The sequence below is a fragment of the Lepidochelys olivacea genome (assembly GCF_965140295.1).
Source record: "Lepidochelys olivacea isolate rLepOli2 genome assembly, chromosome: 6".
Lineage (NCBI taxonomy): Eukaryota > Metazoa > Chordata > Testudines > Cheloniidae > Lepidochelys > Lepidochelys olivacea.
Genome location: NC_140416.1, coordinates 54,593,505 through 54,615,524, shown reverse-complemented (window position 1 = coordinate 54,615,524; position 22,020 = coordinate 54,593,505). Strand labels below are relative to the sequence as shown.

The window sequence follows — 22,020 nt, the reverse complement described above, 5'->3', positions numbered from 1 at the left end:
AAAAACAACAACAGAAAATGTGGAAATGGCAGAGGTGCTTAATGACTTCTTTGTTTCGGTTTTCACCAAGAAAGTTGGTGGTGATTGGACGTCTAACATAGTGAATGCCAGTGAAAATGAGATAGGATCAGAATAGGCTATAAAAGGGAAAGAACAAGTTAAAAATTACTTGGACAAAATTAGAGGTCTTCAAGTCACCATGGCCTGATGAAATGCATCCGAGAATAATCAAGGAGCTGACTGAGGAGATATTTTTAGCCATTAGCGATTATCTTTGAGAAGTCATGGAAGATAAGAGATTTCAGAAGACTGGAAAATGGCAAATATAGTGCCCACCTATAAAAAGGGAAATAAGGACAACCCAGGGAATTACAGACTAGTCAGCTTAATTTCTGTACCCGGAAAGATAATGGAGCAAATAATTAAGCAATCAATTTACAAACATCTAGAAGATAATAAGATAAGTAACAGTTAGCTTGGATTTGTCAACAACAAATCGTGTCAAACCAACCTGATAGCTTTCTTTGACAGGGTAACAAGACTTGTCAATAGGGAGGAAGTGGTAGATGTGGTATATCTTAACTTTAGTAAAGCTTTTGATACTGTCTTGCATGACCTTCTCATAAACAAACTAAGGAAATGAAACCTAGTTGGAGTTACTATAAGGGGAGTGCAAAACTGGTTCGAAACCCGTTCCCAGAGAGTAGTTATCAGTGGTTCACAGTCATGGTGGAAGGGCATAACAAGTGGGGTCCTGCAGGGATCAGTTCAATATCTTCATCAATGATTTAGATAATGGCATAGAGAATACGCTTATAAAGTTTGTGGAGATACCAAGCTGGGAAGGATTGCAAGTGGTTTGGAAGATAGGATTAAAATTCAAAATGATCTGGACAAACTGGAGAAATGGTCTAAAGTTAATAGGATGAAATTCAATAAAGACAAATGCAAAGTACTCCATTTAGGAGGGAACAATCAGCAGCACACACACAAAATGGGAAATGACTGCCTAAGAAGGAGTACTGCAGAAAGGGATCTGGGGGTCATAGCGGACCACAAGCTAAATATGAGTCAACAGTGTAACGCTGCTGAAAAAAAGAAAAAAAAAAAAAAGCAAACATCATTCTGGGATGTATTAACAGGAGTGTTGTAAGCAAGACACGAAAAGTAATTCTTCTGCTCTACTCTGCGCTGATTAGGCCTCAACTGGAGTATTGTGTCCAGTTCTGGGCGCCACATTTCGGGAAGGGTGTGGACAAACTGGAGAGAGTCTAGAGAAGAGCAACAAAAATGATTAAAGATCTAGAAAACATGACCTATGGGGGAAGATTGAAAAAATTGGGTTTTCAGAGAAGACTGAGGGGGACATAGTTTTCAAGTATTGTTCAAGGTTGTTACAAGGAGCAGGAATATTTTTTTTTTCTTAACCTCTGAGGATAGGACAAGAAGCAAAGGGCATAAATTGCAGCAAGGGAGGTTTAGGTTGGACATTAGGAAAAACTTCCTAACTGTCAGGGTGGTTAAGCACTGGAATAAATTGCCTATGGAGGTTGTGGAATCTCCATTATCTGAGATTTTTAAGAGCAGGTTAGACAAACACCTGTCAGGAATGGTCTAGATAATTAGTCCTGCCATGAGTGCAGGGGACTGGACTAAATGACCTCTTGAGGTCCCTTCCAGTTCCATGATTCTATGAATTGGGGCCCAGGTAACTAACACAGTAGACAAAAATGTGGACTGCTTTATTTATCACACAATAACAAGCACTGGTGTTTTTGATGGCTGGATGCTTATTCCTAAAGGCAGCAAATTAAACAAAGATTTCTGCACAGAGACCTTCTGGGTAGCTTTGACCCCAAATCTGAACTCCTAATTTGGTGGGTTGCTTTTTTAAGTGGATGTATTGCACACAAATGGTAGATTCAGAGCCTTCCAGACTGAAGTTTTATTTATCTATAGAATAGGCGCATCATAGGCAGTGGCGATGCAAGGTTCTCCAACACTGCACCCCACCGATGGGCCTCAATCCAACCTGCAAGGACCGCTTCTGGCAGTAAGGATAGTTTCATTTCAATAGCCTATTGAATCTTTGTTCTCTCTTGCTAAAACTAACACCTGTGCTGGTGGGCTGTGTGAGGAAGACGCCTTTCCACTGGAAAGTAAACCCCAACCAACAATTTATTTCACACAAGCTACTAAAGACCTGTCAGGTAGTGATAACTTTTGATCACTACTAATCTGGGTCAGATTGGACCTGTTGTTCTAGCAATGAAGATCTGGGCTGCATACAAAGAGGGCATTAGGTGCTCTTTGGTACATAATATCCTCTGAATCACAGAAATGTAAGGCTGGAAGGGACCTCCAGAGGTCATGTAGTCCAGTCCACTGTAAACTTAAGACAGGCCTGATGTGTTTGTCCAATTTCTTCTTAAAACTTCCAATGATGTGGATTCCACAACCACTCTTGAAAGCCTAGTTCAGAGCTTAATTACCTTTCTATTTAGAATGCTCTTCCTAATACCTAACCTAAATCTCTCTTGCTGCAGATTAAGTCCATTATGAGAATTTCATATGGAATTGTATCAAATGTCTTACTAAAAATCAAAATATATCACATCTACTGGTTCCCCCATCCGCTAGGCCAGTAACTCTGGCAAAGAAGGAAATTAGGTTCATTTGGCATGATTTGTTGTTGACAAACCCATGCTGGTTATTACTTATAACCCCATTATCCCCTAGGTGCTTACAGACTGATTGTTTAATAATTTGTTCCAGTATCTTTCCAGGTATCGAAGTTAGACTCACTAGTCTATAATTCCCCAGCTCCTCTTTGTCTCCCTTTTTTGAAAGGCAGATGGTATGTTTGCCCTTCTCCAGCCTTCTGGGACCTCACCCATCTTCCATGAGTTCTCGAATATAATTGCTAACAGTTCTGAGATCGCTTCAGCCAGTTTCTTAAGCACCTTAGGATGAATTTCATCAGGCCCTGCCAACTTGAATACATCTTACTTATCTAAATATTCTTTAACTTGTTCTTTCCCCATTTTGGCTTTCATTCCTTTCGCCTTGTTAAAGTTGCATTGAATCCATAACCAGATGGAGAAGGGTCGCTCACTCTAAAAGAGATTACTTTTTTTGAGAAACATGACTAGTGCTGTATAAACCACTGTGCAGACAAGTAATCAATCTATTAACAGTGCTGATTTTAAAATGGCTTTAAATAAACAACACACACCTCTCTCAAAGAAATAGTTTTCTTTCTTAGGGGTTAAACTGTTCCCCTTTAGGCAGTTGCCCACATATTCATTGAGGACATGTGAGTTTCACAGAATCTCCATTTGAACAAAAGGTAAATGGCTTTTCCTTACAAGAAAACTGAATGCAGGATTCACACTGGAACTTATTGTAAAGACAGGCCACCCCGCAAAATCAAAGATAACAATGTTTATTAAACAGGGATATTGCATTAGCCCTGTCATAAATATAAAGGGAAGGGTAAACCCCTTTAAAATCCCTCCTGGCCAGAGGAAAAATCCTCTCACCTGTAAAGGGTTAAGAAGCTAAAGATAACCTCGCTGGCTCCTGACCACCAATGAGGAGAAAAGATACTTTCAAAAGCTGGGAGGAGGGAGAAAAACAAAGGGTCTGTGTCTGTCTGTGTGATGCTTTTGCCAGAGACAGAACAAGGAATGGAGTCTTAGAATTTAGTAAGTAATCTAGCTAGGTATGTGTTAGATTATGATTTCTTTAAATGGCTGAGAAAATAGCTGTGCTGAATAGAATGAATATTCTTGTCTGTGTGTCTTTTTTGTAACTTAAGGTTTTGCCTAGAGGGATTCTCTATGTTTTGAATCTAATTACCCTGTAAGGTATTTACCATCCTGTTTTTACAGAGATGATTCTTTTTTACTTCTATTAAAAGTCTTCTTGTAAGGAAACTGAATGCTTTTTCATTGTTCTAAGATCCAAGGGTTTGGGTCTGTGGTCACCTATGCAAATTGGTGAGGATTTTTACCAAAGCTTCCCCAGGAAGTGGGGTGCAAGGGTTGGGAGGATTTTTGGGGGGAAAGACGTTTCCAAACTACGTTTTTTCAGGAACCCAGATAAAGTTTGGTGGTGGCAGTGGAAGTCCAAGGGTAAAATAGTTTGTACCTTGGGGAAGTCTTAACCTAAGCTGGTAAAAGTAAGCTTAGGAGGTTTTCATGCAGTTCCCCACATCTGTACCCTAGAGTTCAGACTGGGGAAGGAACCTTGACTTGGTGGCAGAGTGGTGGGATTAACCTGAAATCATTTTGAGATCAATTTGAGATTTTTTGAACCAGAAATACAGATTTTAAAAAGGAATTTTTTTTTTCCTTTGGGGCTGCTGGAAAGGAGGTTTCCAAATAGTGGAGTTTTTTTTGCTTTGATTTGGGGCCAGAGCAGAGACAAAGGGAATTGTCTTTTTCTGTAGGCTGACAATCACTATCAGAGAATAGGTATCCTATTCCAGCACAGAAAAATTTTACAAGCCAAGTTTTGTTTGTTTTATTTCTAAACCACAGGTGTAAAGTTAGTTAAAAACAGAGAGGTTAGGATGACAGACTCCACGGCTCAACAAAAGCTGGAATTAGCCAGATTTGAGGCTGCTGAAAAACAAAAGGAACATGAAAGACAGATAGAACTCATGCGGATGGAGGAGGTGGTACAGGAGGCTGCCCACAGGAGGGAGATGGAGGCAAGGGACAAAGAAAGGGAAGCAGCGAAAGAGGCAGAACAACACCAAGTGGCTGCTCACAGGAGAGCTATGGAAGCAAGGGACAAAGAACTGGAGGCAAGGGCCAAAGAACTAGAGGAGAAGGAAAAAGAGAGGAAGCATGTGGAGGAGACGGAGAAGATAAAGGCTCAGCAGAATATACCAACAAACCCTAGCAATCCTTCTCCAGGTACCACTTCCCATCCCAGAAAGTTCCCCACCTACAAGGCAGGGGATGATACTGAGGCCTTCTTAGAAAACTTCGAAAGGGCCTGCCTTGGGTACAGCATCTCTACTGACCAATACATGGTAGAGCTGAGGCCGCAGCTCAGTGGACCCTTAGCTGAGGTGGTGGTTGAAATGCCTAAAGAACACATGAACAAGTATGAACTGTTTAAATCCAAGGCAAGAGTCAGAATGGGGATAACACCCGAGCATTCTCGTCGGAGGTTCAGAGCCCTAAGGTGGAAACCAGACGTGTCATTTACCCGACATGCCTACCACATTGTGAAACATTGGGATGCCAGGATATCAGGAGCAAGTGTTGAATCTCCAGAAAATTTGCCCTTCCTGATTGATGCAAATGGAACAATTCTTAGAGGGTGTTCCTGAGGAAACAGAAAGATACATCCTAGATGGGAAGCCCAAAACAATAATGGAGGCAGGAGAGATTGGAGCCAGATGGGTGGAGGTGGCAGAGAAGAAGAAAACTGGTCGCAGTTGGAGCGGAGACCAGAAGGGACAACCCCAGACCACACCCTATTACCGGGGGCCACGCAAGGCCCCACCTACCTCCCATAGAACCCTCCAGACACCTTATCGTCCCACCACCCCGTTCTCCAGCAAACCGCCTCGCCCAAGTGACCCGTCAGCTGGACGATGTTTTAAATGTAACGAGCTGGGGCATGTAAAGGCTAACTGCCCCAAGAACCCCAACAGATTACAGCTCATTGCACCGGAATCACACCAGAGGTCCGCAGGCCCAGATACCTCCCAGATACCCTTGGAGCGGAGGGAAGCTGGAAGTGTGGGCGGGAAGAAGGTCACCGCCTGGAGGGACACCGGAGCACAAGTGTCAGCTATCCATGCTTCCTTAGTGGACCCCAATTTAATCAACCCAGAGATCCAAGTGACAATTCAACCCTTCAAGTCCAACTCTTTCAATTTGCCTACAGCCAAGTTGCCTGTCCAGTACCATGGCTGGTCAGGAATGTGGAGTTTTGCAGTCTATGATGATTATCCCATCCCCATGCTGTTGGGGGAAGACTTGGCCAATCATGTGAAGCGGGCCAAGAGGGTGGGAATGGTCACCCGCAGCCAGGCTAAACAAGCCGTGACGCCTAACTCTGTTCCGGAAACTTCTATCAGGACCCAGTCAGAGGTGACGGACCCAGACCCCAGGCCAATGTCTGCAACAGCAGTAGTGGATCCAGTCCCAGAGACCCAGACGGAACCAGTCCCAGAACCGGAACCAGCCGAACAACCAACACCAGACCCATTGCCAGCACTGAATCCAGTACTTGCAACCTCAACACCAGAGGGTCCCACCAAACCTGAACTGGCAGCAGCCCATAACCCTACATAAGAGGCTCAGCTGGAGCCTGAACCCCAACATAGTGTCCCAGCGGAGAGCAGTTCACAGTCAACAGAGACAGCCCCATCCCCTACATTGCTTCCAGAGGGACCAAGCATAGGTCCACAATCCAATGAGGAACTGATGTCTCCAGCATCAAGGGAACAGTTCCAGACCGAACAGGAAGCAGATGAAAGGCTCCAGAGAGCTTGGACGGCAGCACGGAGCAACCCACCGCCTCTCAGCTCTTCTAATCGATCCAGGTTTGTTGTAGAAAGAGGACTTTTATACAAGGAAACTCTTTCTGGTGGACACCAGGAAGACTGGCATCCTCAGAGACAGTTGGTAGTTCCAACTAAATACCAGGCCAAGCTCTTGAGCTTAGCCCACGATCATCCTAGTGGCCATGCTGGGGTGAACAGGACCAAAGACCGTTTGGGGGGGGTCATTCCACTGGGAGGGAATGGGCAAGGATGTTTCTACCTATGTCCAGGCTTGTGAGGTGTGCCAAAGAGTGGGAAAACCCCCAGACCAGGTCAAAGCCCCTCTCCAGCCACTCCCCATCATTGAAGTTCCATTTCACCGAATAGCTGTGGATATTCTGGGTCTTTTTCCAAAAAAGACACCCAGAGGAAAGCAGTACATACTGACTTTCATGGATTTTGCCACCCGATGGCCGGAAGCAGTAGCTCTAAGCAACACCAGGGCTAAAAGTGTGTGCCAGGCACTAGCAGACATTTTTGCCAGGGTAGGTTGGCCCTCCGACATCCTCACAGATGCAGGGACTAATTTCCTGGCAGGAACTATGGAAAACCTTTGGGAAGCTCATGGCGTAAATCACTTGGTTGCCACTCCTTACCACCATCAAACAAATGGCATGGTGGAGAAGTTTAATGGAACTTTGGGGGCCATGATACGTAAATTCGTAAATGAGCACTCCAATGATTGGGACCTAGTGTTGCAGCAGTTGCTCTTTGCCTACAGAGCTATACCACATCCCAGTTTAGGGTTTTCACCATTTGAACTTGTATATGGCTGTGAGGTTAAGGGGCCATTACAGTTGGTGAAGCAGCAATGGGAGGGATTTACACCTTCTCCAGGAACTAACCTACAAAACACCCTCCGAACCTCTTTAGCCCTTGCTAAAGAAAACTTACAGGATGCTCAAAAAGAGCAAAAAGCCTGGTATGATAAACATGCCACAGAGCGTTCCTTCAAAGCAGGGGACCAGGTCATGGTCTTAAAGGTGCTCCAGGCCCATAAAATGGAAGCATTGTGGGAAGGGCCATTCACGGTCCAGGAGCACCTGGGAGCTGTTAATTATCTCATAGCATTCCCCACCTCCAACCGAAAGCCTAAGGTGTACCATGTTAATTCTCTAAAGCCCTTTTATTCCAGAGAATTAAAGGTTTGTCAGTTTACAGCCCAGGGAGAAGACGATGCTGAGTGGCCTGAAGGTGTCTACTACGAAGGGAAAAGTGCTGGTGGTGTGGAAGAGGTGAACCTCTCCATGACCTTTGGGCGTATGCAGCGACAGCAGATCAAGGAGCTGTGCACTAGCTACGTGCCGACGTTCTCAGCCACCCCAGGACTAACTGAACGGGCATACCACTCCATTGACACAGGTAATGCTCACCCAATTAAAGTCCAACCTTACCGGGTGTCTCCTCAAGCTAAAACTGCTATAGACTGAGAGATCCAGGATATGTTACAGATGGGTGTAATCCGCCCCTCTGGAAGTGCATGGGCATCTCCAGTGGTTCTAGTTCCCAAACCAGATGGGGAGATACGTTTTTGCGTTGACTACCATAAGCTAAATGCTGTAACTCGCCCAGACAACTATCCAATGCCACGCACAGATGAACTATTAGAGAAACTGGGACGGGCCCAGTTCATCTCTACCTTGGACTTAACCAAGGGGTACTGGCAGGTACCGCTAGATGAATCCGCCAAGGAAAGGTCAGCCTTCACCACATGTCGGGATGTATGAATTTAACGTACTCCCTTTCAGGCTGAGAAATGCACCTGCCACCGTCCAAAGACTTGTAGATGGTCTCCTAGCGGGATTAGGAGAATATGCGGTCGCCTACCTTGATGATGTGGCCATATTTTTGGATTCCTGGGCAGAACACCTGGAACATCTACAAAAAGTCTTTGAGCGCATAAGGGAGGCAGGACTAATGGTTAAGGCTAAGAAGTGTCAAATAGGCCTAAACAGAGTGACTTACCTTGGACACCAGGTGGGTCAAGGAAATATCAGCCCCCTACAGGCCAAAGTGGATGCTATCCAAAAGTGGCCTGTCCCAAAGTCAAAGAAACAGGTTCAATCCTTCTTAGGCTTGGCCAGTTATTACAGATGATTTGTACTGCAATACAGCCAAATCGCCGCCCCACTGACAGACCTAACCAAAAAGAAACAGCCAAATGCCGTTCAGTGGACCGAAGAGTGTCAGAAGGCCTTTAACCAGCTTAAAGCGACACTCATGTCTGACCCTGAACTAAGGGCCCCAGACTTTGACAAACTGTTCCTAGTAACCACAGAGGCATCCGAGCGTGGTGTGGGAGCAGTTTTAATGCAGAAAGGACCGGATCAAGAATTCCACCCTGTAGTGTTTCTCAGCAAAAAACTGTCTGAGGGGGAAAGCAACTGGTCAGTCAGTGAAAAAGAATGTTACGCCATTGTCTACGCTCTGGAAAAGCTAAGCCCATATGTTTGGGGACAGCATTTCCACCTGCAAACCAACCATGCTGTGCTACAGTGGCTTCATACTGCCAGGAGAAATAACAAAAAACTTCTTCGGTGGAGTTTAGCTCTCTAAGATTTTGATTTCGACATCCAACACATTTCAGGAGCTTCTAACAAAGTGGCTGATGCACTCTCCCATGAAAGTTTCCCAGAATCAACTGGTTAAAATTGTCCTTGAGATGTGGAAAATATTGCTAGTCTTTATGTACTTGGTAGTATATTTAGAGGTGCATGTGTCTTATTAACTCCTTTTTTTTTCCTAGAGCTCCAGGAAGAAATTCCAGCCAGCGTTTCACCCTAGCTGAGATTTGGGGGGCGTGTCATAAATATAAAGGGAAGGGTAAACCCCTTTAAAATCCCTCCTGGCCAGAGGAAAAATCCTCTCACTTGTAAAGGGTTAGGAAGCTAAAGGTAACCTCGCTGGCACCTGACCAAAATGATCAATGAGGAGACAAGATACTTTCAAAAGCTGGGAGGAGGGAAAAAAACAAAGGGTCTGTGTGATGCTTTTGCTGGAGACAGAACAAGGAATGGAGTCTTAGCTAGATTACTTACTAAATTCTAGGTATGTGTTAGATGATGATTTCTTTAAATGGCTGAGAAAATAGCTGTGCTGAATAGAATGAATATTCTTGTCTGTGTGTCTCTTTTGTAACTTAAGGTTTAGCCTAGAGGGATTCTCTATATTTTGAATCTAATTACCCTGTAAGGTATTTACCATCCTGATTTTACAGAGGTGATTCTTTTTTACTTCTATTAAAAGTCTTCTTGTAAGGAAACTGAATGCTTTTTCATTGTTCTTAGATCCAAGGGTTTGGGTCTGTGGTCACCTATGCAAATTGGTGAGGATTTTTACCAAAGCTTCCCCAGGAAGTGGGGTGCAAGGGTTGGGAGGATTTTTGGGGGGAAAGACGTTTCCAAACTACGTTTTTTCAGGAACCCAGATAAATGTTTGGTGGTGGCAGTGGAAGTCCATGGGTAAAATAGTTTGTAACTTGGGGAAGTCTTAACCTAAGCTGGTAAAAGTAAGCTTAGGAGGTTTTCATGCAGTTTCCCACATCTGTACCCTAGAGTTCAGACTGGGGAAGGAACCGTGACAAGCCCCTTTGCAGCTCTCAGTATATTCACGTTGCATCAAGATATTTTTGTTTTTGAACATGTAAACACACCCTATAATTAATAAACTGGAAATAAAATAAGTTTGAAAGTTCTTTGTTTCGGACAGTCAATCTCTGACAAAATAAATCCTTAGCCTTCTTGATTAGGGGAGCGGGGTTAAGAAAAGTCTTATGCATCTTTCAGGGTACATTGGCAGAGCAAAGCCAATTTCATCTTTCAAACACGTCAGTTTACAAAAACAAGCAGATAGCAAAGAAGCCTTTTTAACTCATTTGCTTTAAACAGTATTATTTACACACACACAGCCTTATCAAAAGCTATGAGTGAATGTTGTTGGTTCCCAGCATGCTGGAGTTCAGCTAGAATGATAGGGAAAGAAAAATCTTTAATGTTTGTAAACAAGCTTCTGTTGAAGGGCAAGTTAATTTCCAGGCTATAGATGGACAGAACAGTTGCTCCTTGACGGAATACTTCTCATTTAAATGGTCCAGAAACCAGCTCTGCTAGGTAGGATTAATATAACTATTCCTGGGGGAATTCTGCGCCACTGCGTGTGCACATAAAGAATGAGCTATACATATTTTTAATATTTGTGCAGAAAAAAGCTTCTGCTGGAAAGATGCTGCAGTTCTGCCTTTTGCCCACCAGAGGGTACTGTGGCGATAGAACAGAGCAGAAGCTATCCACCAGCTGGGGAAGAGAAAGAGCCTGCCTTCTTCATAGCACCTGTCAGGCTGGGTCAGGAGACAGGGACTATGGGGAGACAGCGTGGGGCTGCTGGGGGAGGACAAACTGGGGCAGGGGCTGAATGGGAGTGGAGGCACAGGACCACAAGGGGGAGGAAGGTACAGGGCCACATGGTGAGGGGCTGGCTGAGTGGGTGCACAGAGACACATGGGGGCAGGAGAAGTAGGTGTCTGTGGGGGTGGAGGGACACATGTAGTACAGGGGGTGCAAGGACACATGGGGACAGGGGCAGGTGTGCCTGACTGAATGCGAGAGGCTAGGGGTCAGCCAGGGTCTGCATGGGGGAAGCTCCCTAACAATCCCTCCCGTCCCCCCCCAAAAAGAAACTGTTCCATACTATTCCCACCCATACCCAACAACCCTCCAAATTCACACCCAGGCTTCTTCCCAGCAATTACTTCCCTCTCCCTCAATTCCTCCATTACCTCTGACTCCCCCAAGCCTTTGCACTGCTTCTGAGGGGTGCAGGAAATACGGTTCTGTATTGAAGTTTAAATGAATTATTACTCAGAGTTCTGTATTAAGATGCATAATAAAGAATCTATGTCAAAAACCATTAGCTGAATCTTTTTTGTTGTCTGTATTGTTACAGACATACTTGCCAACAGGTATTATATGGTGTTATTTTGACAAATAAAATATGCAGAATTTGAAAATATTGTGCGCAGAAGTTTAAAATTTTTGGTGCAGAATTCCCCCTGAAGTATGATACGGAAGACAGTGTAAAAAAATACTACACATACAATATTTTGGTAGGGTGAACCACAGAAACCTCCAAGATACAGAGAATCATCTACCAAATGGAACAGTGAAGTAGGAAACTGGAAGAAAATATTTAAAATAGACTTAGTCTGGAGATGAAAAGGTTAAAAAAAAAGTTTGAAAAGAATAGGTAAGGTGACTTGTTCAAAGAAAACTTAAACCTGTTTTTTTCCTGTTGGTCAACAAATTAAGGTTGTCCCAATTTTTCTTTTACCTCATAACACACATATACCACAATGTGATCTGGACCATGTAGAAGGATTCACTTCCCAGGTACAACATATGCCTTATTCCCTGCTATGCTCCAGGTTAAGGGAGTTTTTAGACTTCTAGCCTAGCCTCCATGAGAACAGTAGGCTGGGAACAAGTACAATAAAATCAAAGCCTCAGCATGAAGGGACCCAAGAAGAGCAGTCTCTCTCTCTCTCCACAGGGTGGGCAAATATGGTGAGGTCTCTCTAGGTACCTCCAGAGGGACAATGATCGCCTGTAACTCCTTACTATCCTTGGATGTAGGAGCTACAGCTTGTGAGATGCTGGTATAAGGCAAGAAAGGTTATTTGCAAGCATGAGTGAAGAATGGGGAAGACAGAGGAAACAGCATTGTGGGGGAGAGGTTCCTGATACAAGTGTTTCCGATACGTTTGGCTTGTTAATAAACTAGGAGGGGGAAGATATTGTTTTCAGAACTTTAATCTTGCATGATGTAGCTAAGTTTTGACCTGACATGTGTAATTAATACATCGGGGGAGGCCTCATTCTTTGGAAGATAGGATTAGGGAGGTAAATGAATCATGAGCCTGAAAACAAGACATTTGTGCCAAGTAAGAGAAGTAAATAGGACAGTAGGCTAAAAACGACAAAATGCTTGAGTCAGTTAAGATAAGAGGGAGAACTCTCAGAGAACTATTTACTATGAACTAGACAACAAGGGACAAAGTAAGTTAGTAATGTAGAGATGAGTTAAAAACAAAGTTGAACCATGGACGGCATGTGCTGCACAGGGAATGGTTCCTGCAAAGTAACAAAACCAATTCAAAAGCGTGATGCAATACATAGTGAATGCAATGAATATAAAGAGAGAGGATTTCTATGTAACTTTGGAGCTGTGATGTACCTTGCATCCAACCCCACTGCAGTTTGAGTCTAATCAACTCAGCATAGCACTGCTGTATGCCAAATAAAATACTTAAGTCACAAAGGCTGAAGTCAAACCGAGCTCTTACAAAGACAAGTGGAAAGAAGTCTCAGAAAAACTCCCAACATGTGATTGTCTCAGAAGGTGAGGCATACTGCAGAGGTATGTATAGTACAGATCCATTCCACAAACTGCTGATCAGTTCTGCACTTAAAAATCCTAGGTGGGTTGACTGACCGATTGCTCAGATGTAAGATTGAAAATTATGTTGACCTATGACCCTGTCATACCTTTGTAATAACACTATAGGCATATAATATTGATAGGTTTTAATTGCTATCAGGTCGAAATACGCTGAGGGCAAGTAGGAGGACACAAATAATTGCATTGTTAGGTTTTGCTGGGATATAAAAGGCTGTTTTATTAATGTGAGGCCTAGTGTGATAGGCTTATGCTAAGGACTGAATTTAAGTGAACTAAACAAGGCCCAAGGGTTTAACCCAAGGTCACAAATTATGCCTTTTCATTCTGTGTAACAAACAAATGAACACAGAAGGACAGGCACTTTGCAAGCTTATGGAAGTTATTTTGAAATAAGGGGACTGTTTGGGGGCATTTGCAATATTGTAACTAGGTAGTTTGATCATATTGACATATATGATTTATTAAGAAATTGACTGATATAAATGCTTAGGTCACTGATCAGAAGCAAAATTACAGACACTTGGAATGCCACATACGGAAAATGGGCAGGCACCTACCTTATTATGGTCATGAACCATATGCATGAGTAATTACATAAAGAAGGTTGTACAAAAAGATCTAACCAAATTCCCTTTGGGATGAGCCCACATAAGATAGGCCATGAGCATTCTTACCAAAGTGCAGTAAAGTGCACAACTAAGTGGAGACAGGAAGAATTTAGAAAAAGTAATAGGCATATCAGGAAAATTATCCATTTCTTCTTTGTTCAAGGAAATGGTGCCTGCAGGAAATCTTTTTATTTTCAGCCTCAGATGAATGTGTTGTTCAGCAAGCACTTCAATGGGTTTGGGTTTTGGTTTTAAAGATAACTCAGCAACTTTTCCAGATGCATTAAGTAGTTTAATTACATTTGCTTGGAATGGATTTTTGGTTGTCCCATGCTGCCATAGGATTCTTTTTAGCCTTGAGTAACAAGCATTCAGAGGCAGAAAAATCCCTTAGTGTCAGGGGAGGGGTGGGGTGGAAAAAAAAAAAAAACACCACTCCACACACTGGCAAATAGCAAACTTTCTTTTGTAAGACTGTGTATGTGGTATGAAGAATTAGGCTAAAACATCAATTTCTGCATAATTTAAGAACAAGTTGCATTTAGCCTCTGATTATAATATATATATATATATAAATAAAAATGGCCCTTCTTACTGCAGAGTTGTGCTTACTGTGTATATCAGTCATCTCTTCTGACTTTAGGGACTAAAATAAATCTTTATTGCCTTTTTTTTTTTTTAAACTTCTGTTAAAAAAAACAGCTGTGTTGGCTCTGCAAGACTAAGCTTGTGCATCAGGATAATCGTTAATAATGTTCCAGTCAGTGACACCAGTGCACAGCCACAAACAGCAAAAGTGTTCCTAAGGGCACACACTATGGAAAATGGGGTAAACTGGATACATAGGTTGAAGTACGAGCTCCGAATAGTGACTTACATTACAGTAGTGGCTAATCCCCCATTGTCCTAGGTCCTGTACAAAACACAAAGGAAAACATGTAGTCCCTTCCCCAAATAGTTTACAGTCTGATTTGGCCAACACAACCTTTATTGCTGGGAAAGATGCATGAGAAGGTGAGAACTCTGCTTGATGCCAGATTGAGTCTGCAGAGATGATAGTTAGGGAAGTCGGTTGTGCTTGTAAATAGAGCATATCTGACACAAAGTCATTCAGAGATAATGAACCTGAAATCCACAATCCTGTTTTTAGTCACTTTTCAGGGTACTGTGAAGATAACATTTCCAAATCAGAACTGATACAGTGCTGTTTTTACAACCCAGGCAGCTAGAATGCCTGCCTTGACCACTGCACATAAGGTTCCCAAGCATCCAGAAAGTGAAATTGGCATGACTTTGGTTAGCCCATTGCTATTGAGAGCCCTAGGACACCCATGAAACTGGCAACAACAGTGTCAATTTCATTCCAGCTGTTTGGAAAGGCTAAGGGGGAGGTGGGGGCGGGGAGATGCAGACACTGGAGCTATTCCTGGAGGTGGAGGACTTTTAAAGAACCGATGGAAAGATTGTCCACACAACTCTTTGCAGGAGGTAGTAGGAAAAGCAGGGGAGTCCCTTCCCAGGGAAACAAGAACATAGGAAAGGGGTAAAGAAGCAAAGACAAACCTTATTCGACCTCCTAGCTAGTTCTGTTTTCAGTGAAGAGCCTAAAATAAATCAGTCTTCCTTTCTTCCCCACTAGACAGTAATCTTGTTCAAGAGGCAACATTATGCAAAACCAATAGAACAAATCACACCAAACTAGAGGGCTCTAGAAACTTTAATTTCTATAGCATCAAATACAAATACCTCTGTTCTTCCCCATACCCAAGCAGTAACTGACAACTATGGAGAAAGAAGACAATTGACACTTGCATGTTTCTTGGCCATTTGCTGCCATATCAGCTTAGAATGATCTCCTCAGAGGTTATAAAGTAAGCATAATCAAACCTCGTCAGTTACTCGGATGGGTTACTGACAAAGAAAAAAAAATCAAGCACAATACAAAAAACTGCACTAGTAATTTAGCCTCCTGAATTAGTACTGATTTAGCACAAAGTTAGAGGAGCTGTAGTGGCAAGAATTGATTTTAAGAGAACTCCTAAAGATGAGTCATAAAGATGAGAACCTGACCATTTGTTGAAGATCCCATCCTTCAAGAATAGGTGTGTTAATTGTGGAATCCTAGTCCCATATCATTTTGGGCTACATTTTGCCTACCTTACATTTTCCTGCAATGTCAAGTGAATGTGGGATTTTTCCTTCTTTCTTTCCTGTCTTAAACTGTTAGGTAGCATTACTGTGAACTGTTTAAGAGTGACCATGTCCCACCCAAAAGGTGCTCACACACATTCCATTGATAGATGATGTGACCCAAGTATACCTAGTTTTCAAAAAGTCTGCTGAGTTCCCCAGATGGAAGGCATTATTTAAATGTCACGTCTAGAAGATTAACGAAAAGACAGTGGGAAAGAATAGATGAATTAAAGCCCAATAAAAGGGAGGCTACAATCCAGAGACTGTAAGCTTCATGAGGCAAGATCCGTGTCTTTACCTGCATTTTGTACAGCAAGAGTAGCACAACCGGTGCTCCACAAAAGACCGCCCTGCAAAGCTGATCCACTTTTCAACCCACTTCGCTCCTTTACGCGCCCCAGACTGATTAGCGGCAATGATAATAAATTGATGACATACAACACACTCCCAGGGCCCTGCCCATCACTGACACCATCCCACGCTTCCTAAATCAGGCAAAAGCAAGCACATAGTGCCATTAACCAGAGGCACCCTCACTGCCTGCAGCTGCAGGTGGAGGGAGGCCCCTCCAGGAATGCCCCTCACCGCTCCTTGCTCCCCAGATAGCCGGGGGGGGGGGAGACGGGCCTTCGCTCCCCGCATTCTGCTCTTCCCCCCTCTACAGGTGGCCCCCGCGCGGAGTGTGAGCCCCCCACTCCCGGAGCCCGCCTGCTGCCCAGCCAAGGAGGCGGCGACACCCACCCCTGTCCCCAAGGCTGCGAGCTGAGCGAGCCCTCCACGCCCAGCCCCTCCCCGGGGAGGGGGCGGAGCCCCCTACTCACCTTCATGCCGGCGCGCTCTTGCCCTCCCGCAGCTCGAGGCGGATGGAGCGCTACAGCGCACGGAGCGGGACGCGACGGCTGCGGACTCCCCAGCTCCTCCTGCCCGATGTAAACACAGAGCGGGGGGCGGGACAGAGCGCCATGGCAACCCAGCCGGAACCGGAAACGCTGTGGCCGGGCAGGTTGCCTGGCGCCGCCATCTTGGGGAGGGGGCGGGGGGAGTGATAGAGGCGCTGTCATCAAACACTGGCGCCTTGGGCAGGAGCTTCTTCCGCACACTGCCCCCTGGGCACGCCCCCCGCGGCACGGGCTCCGTCACTCCTGGGAGTGAATAGCTCCCCCCTCCAGTTCTTCCCCCTCAGATCTTGAGTTCCCCCTTTGTCATCGCACCCAGCACACCTCGTCTGCCACCCCCTTTCCTTGCCTTATGCTTTTGGACACATCAGCTTCCCATTCCTGCCCCGCCATAGCGTCTGGGGAGCTTGTGGGGTGAGGGGATGTCGTGCAGTAAGAAACAGCATCAGAGGTAGTTGGCACTGAAGGTTTATCCACTCGCAACCTTCCCTGGCCATCCACTAGCCTTCTGCCTTCCTGCCCAGTCGCCTCTATCACTCAGCACTAAATAATAGTAAACCCATGGAGGTCTCTCCATGTAATGGTTACATGCTGTCAGGGCCAATGGGATTTTGAGATGTGCTATCCCACAGGAGTGAGGGCATGCTAAACTGCATTTTACCCTTAGCAGTTGTTGCCCTTACACAGTCCCCTTAATTTTCAAAGAATTTCACAAACTTTAAGAACAGACAAATGGCCACACTGCTTCAGACCAATGGTTACCCTTAGTAAATGGTGAGAAATCCAACAAGGCGTGCCTGCCTAAGCACAGTATCAACAATAATCTCTTATTTTCATATCTCAGTCTAATTAGGCTGGTTTACAACATACATTCATTATCTGTAATATAACTGAAAGCATTGTCTTTTGTGGTGCTGAAATTTGGGATCTCATCCCTTGTTCAGACTCACATCTCTGACAACTCCAACCACCAACTTTGACAAAAAATATTTAGAATTGATCTGCTCAGATCTTTCCTCCAAAATCCCCCCCATTGCCCATTACCGTAAAGAACTTCACCATTCTCCCTGCCCATACACATGTAAGCTTGGTTTCACATAACAGGGGAACAGTCAGTTGTTAAAATAAAAATTAAACCCTTTCTATTAAAATTATTTTGAAAACATTCTTACTGAAATATTTCTCAGGTTTCAGAGTAACAGCTGTGTTAGTCTGTATTCGCAAAAAGAAAAGGAGTACTTGTAACACCTTAGAGACTAACAAATTTATTTGAGCATAAGCTTTTGCGAGTCTCTAAGGTGCCACAAGTACTCCTTTTCTTTTTTTGAAATATTTCTGTTGGTCTCAGATTGTGTAAACATTTAGGGCCAGATCGAGCATTTACTGAATATCCTGAGTATAGAGTGGCACAGAGCTGCATCACCCAGAAAAAGAGCCCTGTAAAGGAAGTGTCTCTCAGGGAGGATTTTGTGAGTCTGGGGATGATCTGTGACACTTACTTCCTGCTTCTCTCTTGCTCCTGAGGGAGAGTGATCTACTGCTTTACTAGGTGTAGCAAATACTTTAGATCTCACTCCCAGATAAGTGCTTATTCAAATAAACTTTTTTTTTCGCCCCAGTACGACACAGACATATGTATGTACTAATAAAGTTTATGAAAAAATTAGGGCTGTCGATTAATCACAGTTTACTCTCACAATTAACTCAAAAAATTAATCACGATTTAAACAAATTAACCGTGATTAATTGCAGTTTTAATCGCCCTGTTAAACAATAGAATACCAATTGAAATGTATTAAATATTTTGGATGTTCTTCTACATTTTCACATGTATTTATTTCAATTACAACACAGAATACAAAATCTACAGTGCTTACTTTATATTATTTTTATTAGAAATATTTGCATTGTAAAAATGGTAACATAAATAATATTTTTCAATTCACCTCATACTAGTACCATAGTGTACTCTCTTTATCGTGAAAGTGCAACTTACAGATGTAGATTTTTTTTTTGGTTACATAACTGCACTCAAAAACAAAACAATGTAAAACTTTAGCGTCTACAAGTCCACTCAGTCTTACTTCTTTTTCAGTCAATCGCTAAGAGAAACAAGTTCATTTACATTTGCAGGAGATAATTCTGCCCGCTTCTTATTTACAATGTCACCTGAAAGTGAGAACAGATGTTCGTATGGCACTTTTCATAGCCAGCATTGCAAGGTTTTTACACGCCAGCTCTACTAAATATTCAGATGCCCCTTCATGCTTTGGCCACCAATCCAGAGATTCGAGTCTGAACAAAGGATGAGATCCCAAATTTCAGCACCACAAAAGACAATGCTTTTAGTTACACATATTGTAATACATTCAGATAATGAATGTATATTGTAAACCAGCCTAATTAGACTGAGATATGAAAATAAGAGATTATTGTTGATACTAAGCTTAAAACCAGACCTTGAGGTCATATTTTACCTCTCCAGGATACCTGCCTAAGCGCAGGTGACCTGTATTGTAAAGCATAGTTGACCTACATTGTTGTGCCTGTTTACTTATACACTGCATTCAGCACTGGTTACTTGATGTCATGTACTGTACTGTGTGGCATTTGTATTGCCTGTCATTAAAATGAGAAATACTACAAAAAAACAAGTGAAAATTGTACGCTACATAATGAAGAAAGAATAAATAGTGGTAATTCATTGTGACAGGTGGTCATGGCCTGGTGGCAGCAGATTGGCCATATGCTAAAGAGTACTACTACTACTGGCATTATTTTCAGCTAAATAACTTAACCATTAGTTAGGGCTCAGTGCTTAGTAACCAATAGCCACAACTTCCGAAGCAAATAAAGACCCACACACAAAACAAGAAACCATCCGTCACCCTGAGAGAAATAAAGAAGACTAGACCGCTCCCAACACACCTAGAACATTAGCAAACAAATAACCCAGTACCTCCCCCCAGAGAGAACAAGAAAAATGTAAACAGAGAACAATTGGGATGGAAAGGACTAAAAGTCCCTCTTAGTCCATCCCCTGCATTTTAGGAAGGAACATCTGTGTTTGAGTAAGTACATTACCACTTGAGAGATAGACACTAAATCTATCTATCGTATATGGCCCCTTTACTGTAGTTACCTGAGCACCTCACAATCTGCTTTTAAATGTATTTAGTCTCACAACACCTCTCTGAGGAAGTGCTATTATCCCCATTTCGCAGGTGGGGAATGGGAGCACCAGGGCCCACTAGACTACAGAGTCATTCTCACACTCTTTCCCTCTGGCCCAATGACTGTTCCATTGTGAATAAGTACTTAAATAGTCATTGGGCCAGAGTGTGAGAGAAAAGACTTTGTAGTCCAGTGGTTAAGGCACCCACCTGGGAGACCCTGGGTCTGGTCACTCTGCACCAATCATGCTTTCATTATTTATCCACAGTAGAACAGCTTCAACAGGAGAAATTGAGGGAGGCCCACTTCAGAATAGCATATAGCTCAGTGGTTAGGGTACTCACATGGGACACCCATAGTTTCAAATTTTTCTTCTCTCTTGCAGGAGGGGAATTGAACCAGGGTCTCCCACATCCCAAACAAGGACTCTTAACCACTGGGCTAGATGTTAGAAGGTGAGTGGAAGCAGAAGCACCCCTCCTCCTGCCATTTTGTGTGAAATGAGGCAGGCCCCTAACTCATTCTTGCAAGAGGTGCCTAAGCTGCCTGACTCCAGTCACCTGGTTCCAGTCTGTGGGTCATTAAACAGAGATAGACAGCTCCCTGCAACTTAGATTTAGGTACCTATGTTCAAAAGAGAAGTGGGGCTTAGCACACACCCCTGTTGTCAGAATCTCCCATTGGGTACCTGAGGTGGCTCTGCACTTAGTGTGCTGGCTTTTGTGAATTACATTCTTAGGTGCCTATCACTCTCCATTCCTTGTACTGTATATGGAGTCTATGCACCTAACTCAGCTTTGCGTATCACAGCATGTTCCTGTGATTTTACAGGCACCGCCACACTCTGGATGGCAATGTCTAAGACCCTTCGTGGATCCTACCCAGAGAGATTAAGTGACTTGCCAAGATCACACAGGAAGTCTGTGGCACAGAAAGGAGTTGAACATAGATCTTCCAGCTCCCAGCCTAACACCAAAGATGTCATTGATCCATCCTTCCTCTCTACATGCTGATTACTACTGGGCTTAACACACCCAATAAATCATAACAATAAAAAAGCCCAATTACCTGGTAGGCATCCTTTGTTTTCAGCCACTGAACTATTCAGCTGTGAATATAGCCACCAAGCTACAGTACCAGAGAGATATGTTCAGAGATCCAGGTCTGTCTATCTCTGCTCAGTATGGTCTATGGATAGATCATCAAGGGCCTGATAGCAGCCCATGGCATTAAAGCTGCTTTATGAGGAATGGATATTCTCATCCAAGGGAGGCTATTCCATAGAAGGATTTCAGCAATGTGCTTTTTGGAAGGAAAAGGTTTGCTCAAGTATTAGAAGAGGAGCTCAGTACATGTGAAGTAAAGACAAGCCAACTTTTTCTAACTAGAAAGGGAAGTCCTTTTACCAGGGATGTAGGAGGTGTCAAAAGTTAGTGTATCCTAGTGTAAAAGACCACCATAAAATGTTGGTTGCCTAGTTGGTGGCTGGAAACCATCAGAGACTTATGCCATTAATGGCTATAAAGTTCCTGATAGCCCCGGATGGCACATCACAGCATGGTTGTGGGCACATGCCCTTTGGATATCACAGAAGGAATGGAAGAGGCAGTGATAATTCAGAACCCTGGATTTAGCTCTTTACTTCTGGGGGAATTCGGCACCAAAACATTAAAAATTCTGCAACAAAAATTTTAAATTTTTTCCCACAATATTTTCAAATTCTGCATATTTATTTCTCAAAATAACACTATATAATCACACCAGGTTCAATTATTTTTGGTGATTTCTTTCAAAATACCTGTCAGCAAGTATGTCTGTAATAATATCGACAACAAAAAAGATTCAGGAAATGTTTTTTGACAAATAGATTCCTTACTAGGCATATTAATACAGAACTCTGAGTAATAATTCATTTAAACTACAGTACAGAACCATATTTCCCGCACCCCTCAGAAGCAGTGCAAAGGCTTGGGGGAGTCAGGGGTAACACAGAAGCTGCGGGAGAGGGAAGTAATTGCTGGGAAGAAGCCTGGGTGTGAATTTGGAGGGTTGTTGGGTATGGGTGGGAAAAGTATGGAACAGTTTTTTTGGTGAGGGGAAGCAGGGAGGCATTGTTAAGGAGCTT

At 43.4% G+C, this 22,020-nt stretch overlaps 1 protein-coding gene across 2 annotated transcripts in view; it reads right to left on the bottom strand.

Moving 5' to 3' along the window:
- Positions 1 to 16,794, bottom strand: part of LOC311522807 (transmembrane protein 263-like) — a 319,554-nt gene extending 302,760 nt beyond the window's left edge. For both annotated transcript variants that reach the window (XM_084632309.1, XM_084632310.1), the window contains exon 1: positions 16,647 to 16,794. Coding sequence is in view for 1 of the 2 variants with exons in the window: in XM_084632310.1 (XP_084488436.1) it covers positions 16,647 to 16,652 (6 nt within the window). In the remaining variant the exon portion in view is untranslated. The remainder of the gene's footprint in view (positions 1 to 16,646) is intronic.
- Positions 16,795 to 22,020: the final 5,226 nt, after the last annotated feature.